Genomic DNA, 855 nt, shown 5'->3' on the forward strand with positions numbered 1-855 from the left:
TTCTTTCAATTTTGCAAATCACCTGTAATCTTGTACACATAATGTTTGTAACAGCTTTTTTGACTAACACCATAAAAGGCCTCATTAGCCAGTGAAAACGTACAGTAAACTGTTTTACACCTTACAGGCATAATGTGATCAGAGTTTTGATTGAATTGTACGAGAAAAGAAACATTCATGTTTAAATAATCAAAAGCATCACGTTATCAGTTGACAATGCTCACCCACCTGCTCCAGTGCATATGTATCCCTGGAGCAGGTGTCTAGGATGTGGACCCCGAGGGAGACACCTGGCAGTAAAGTGTTGTCCATGTTGATTCTGTCTATGGCGAACAGCATGGCCTCCAGCCTCTGGATCCCTCTGTCCTCGTTCACACGGCCACACTCCTCCATCCCAGCTCCCTTCTCGTGCACTGGGAACAGTCCGCCGAGCACCAGGTCGCCCTCGATGCGGATCTCCCGACGCGACTGAGGTGGGTCTGAGAGCAGGACGCCTTGACACATCATGACCAACGCTAAAGCGGGAATGCGGGCCACCATGTTGGGCTCAGGGGAGAGTCGAGGATTGTCAAAATGCGAGGCGAGGCTTGACAGAGAGTGAGGGAAGCGAGGGGCCGAGGGTTGAGGTTAGGGGCGAGGGGTTAAGAATGAGGTGTGCAGAGCGCAGCAGGGTTGAGTCGAGCAGTGGCCGTGGATGCTTGGGTCGGTTTGTGGCCCATGAAACGGTCAGGGAGAGCTGAACTGGACCGCACATGGAGGGGCACACCATCTGGGCATCAGCTCTACATGCACAAGAGAGGAGACAGAGAGGAGAGGATGGAGATATAACTCAGTCAATCCACACGCGACAGGACG

General features: G+C 52.0%; 1 protein-coding gene across 1 annotated transcript in view; it reads right to left on the minus strand.

Moving 5' to 3' along the window:
- grm3 (glutamate receptor, metabotropic 3) overlaps positions 1-540 on the minus strand; it is a 19,993-nt gene extending 19,453 nt beyond the window's left edge. The window contains exon 1 of the mRNA XM_008287449.1: positions 229-540. Within this exon, the coding sequence (XP_008285671.1) occupies positions 229-540 (312 nt within the window). The remainder of the gene's footprint in view (positions 1-228) is intronic.
- Positions 541-855: the final 315 nt, after the last annotated feature.

The sequence above is a fragment of the Stegastes partitus genome, unplaced genomic scaffold (assembly GCF_000690725.1).
Source record: "Stegastes partitus isolate 25-593 unplaced genomic scaffold, Stegastes_partitus-1.0.2 Scaffold501, whole genome shotgun sequence".
NCBI classification, from domain to species: Eukaryota; Metazoa; Chordata; class Actinopteri; family Pomacentridae; genus Stegastes; species Stegastes partitus.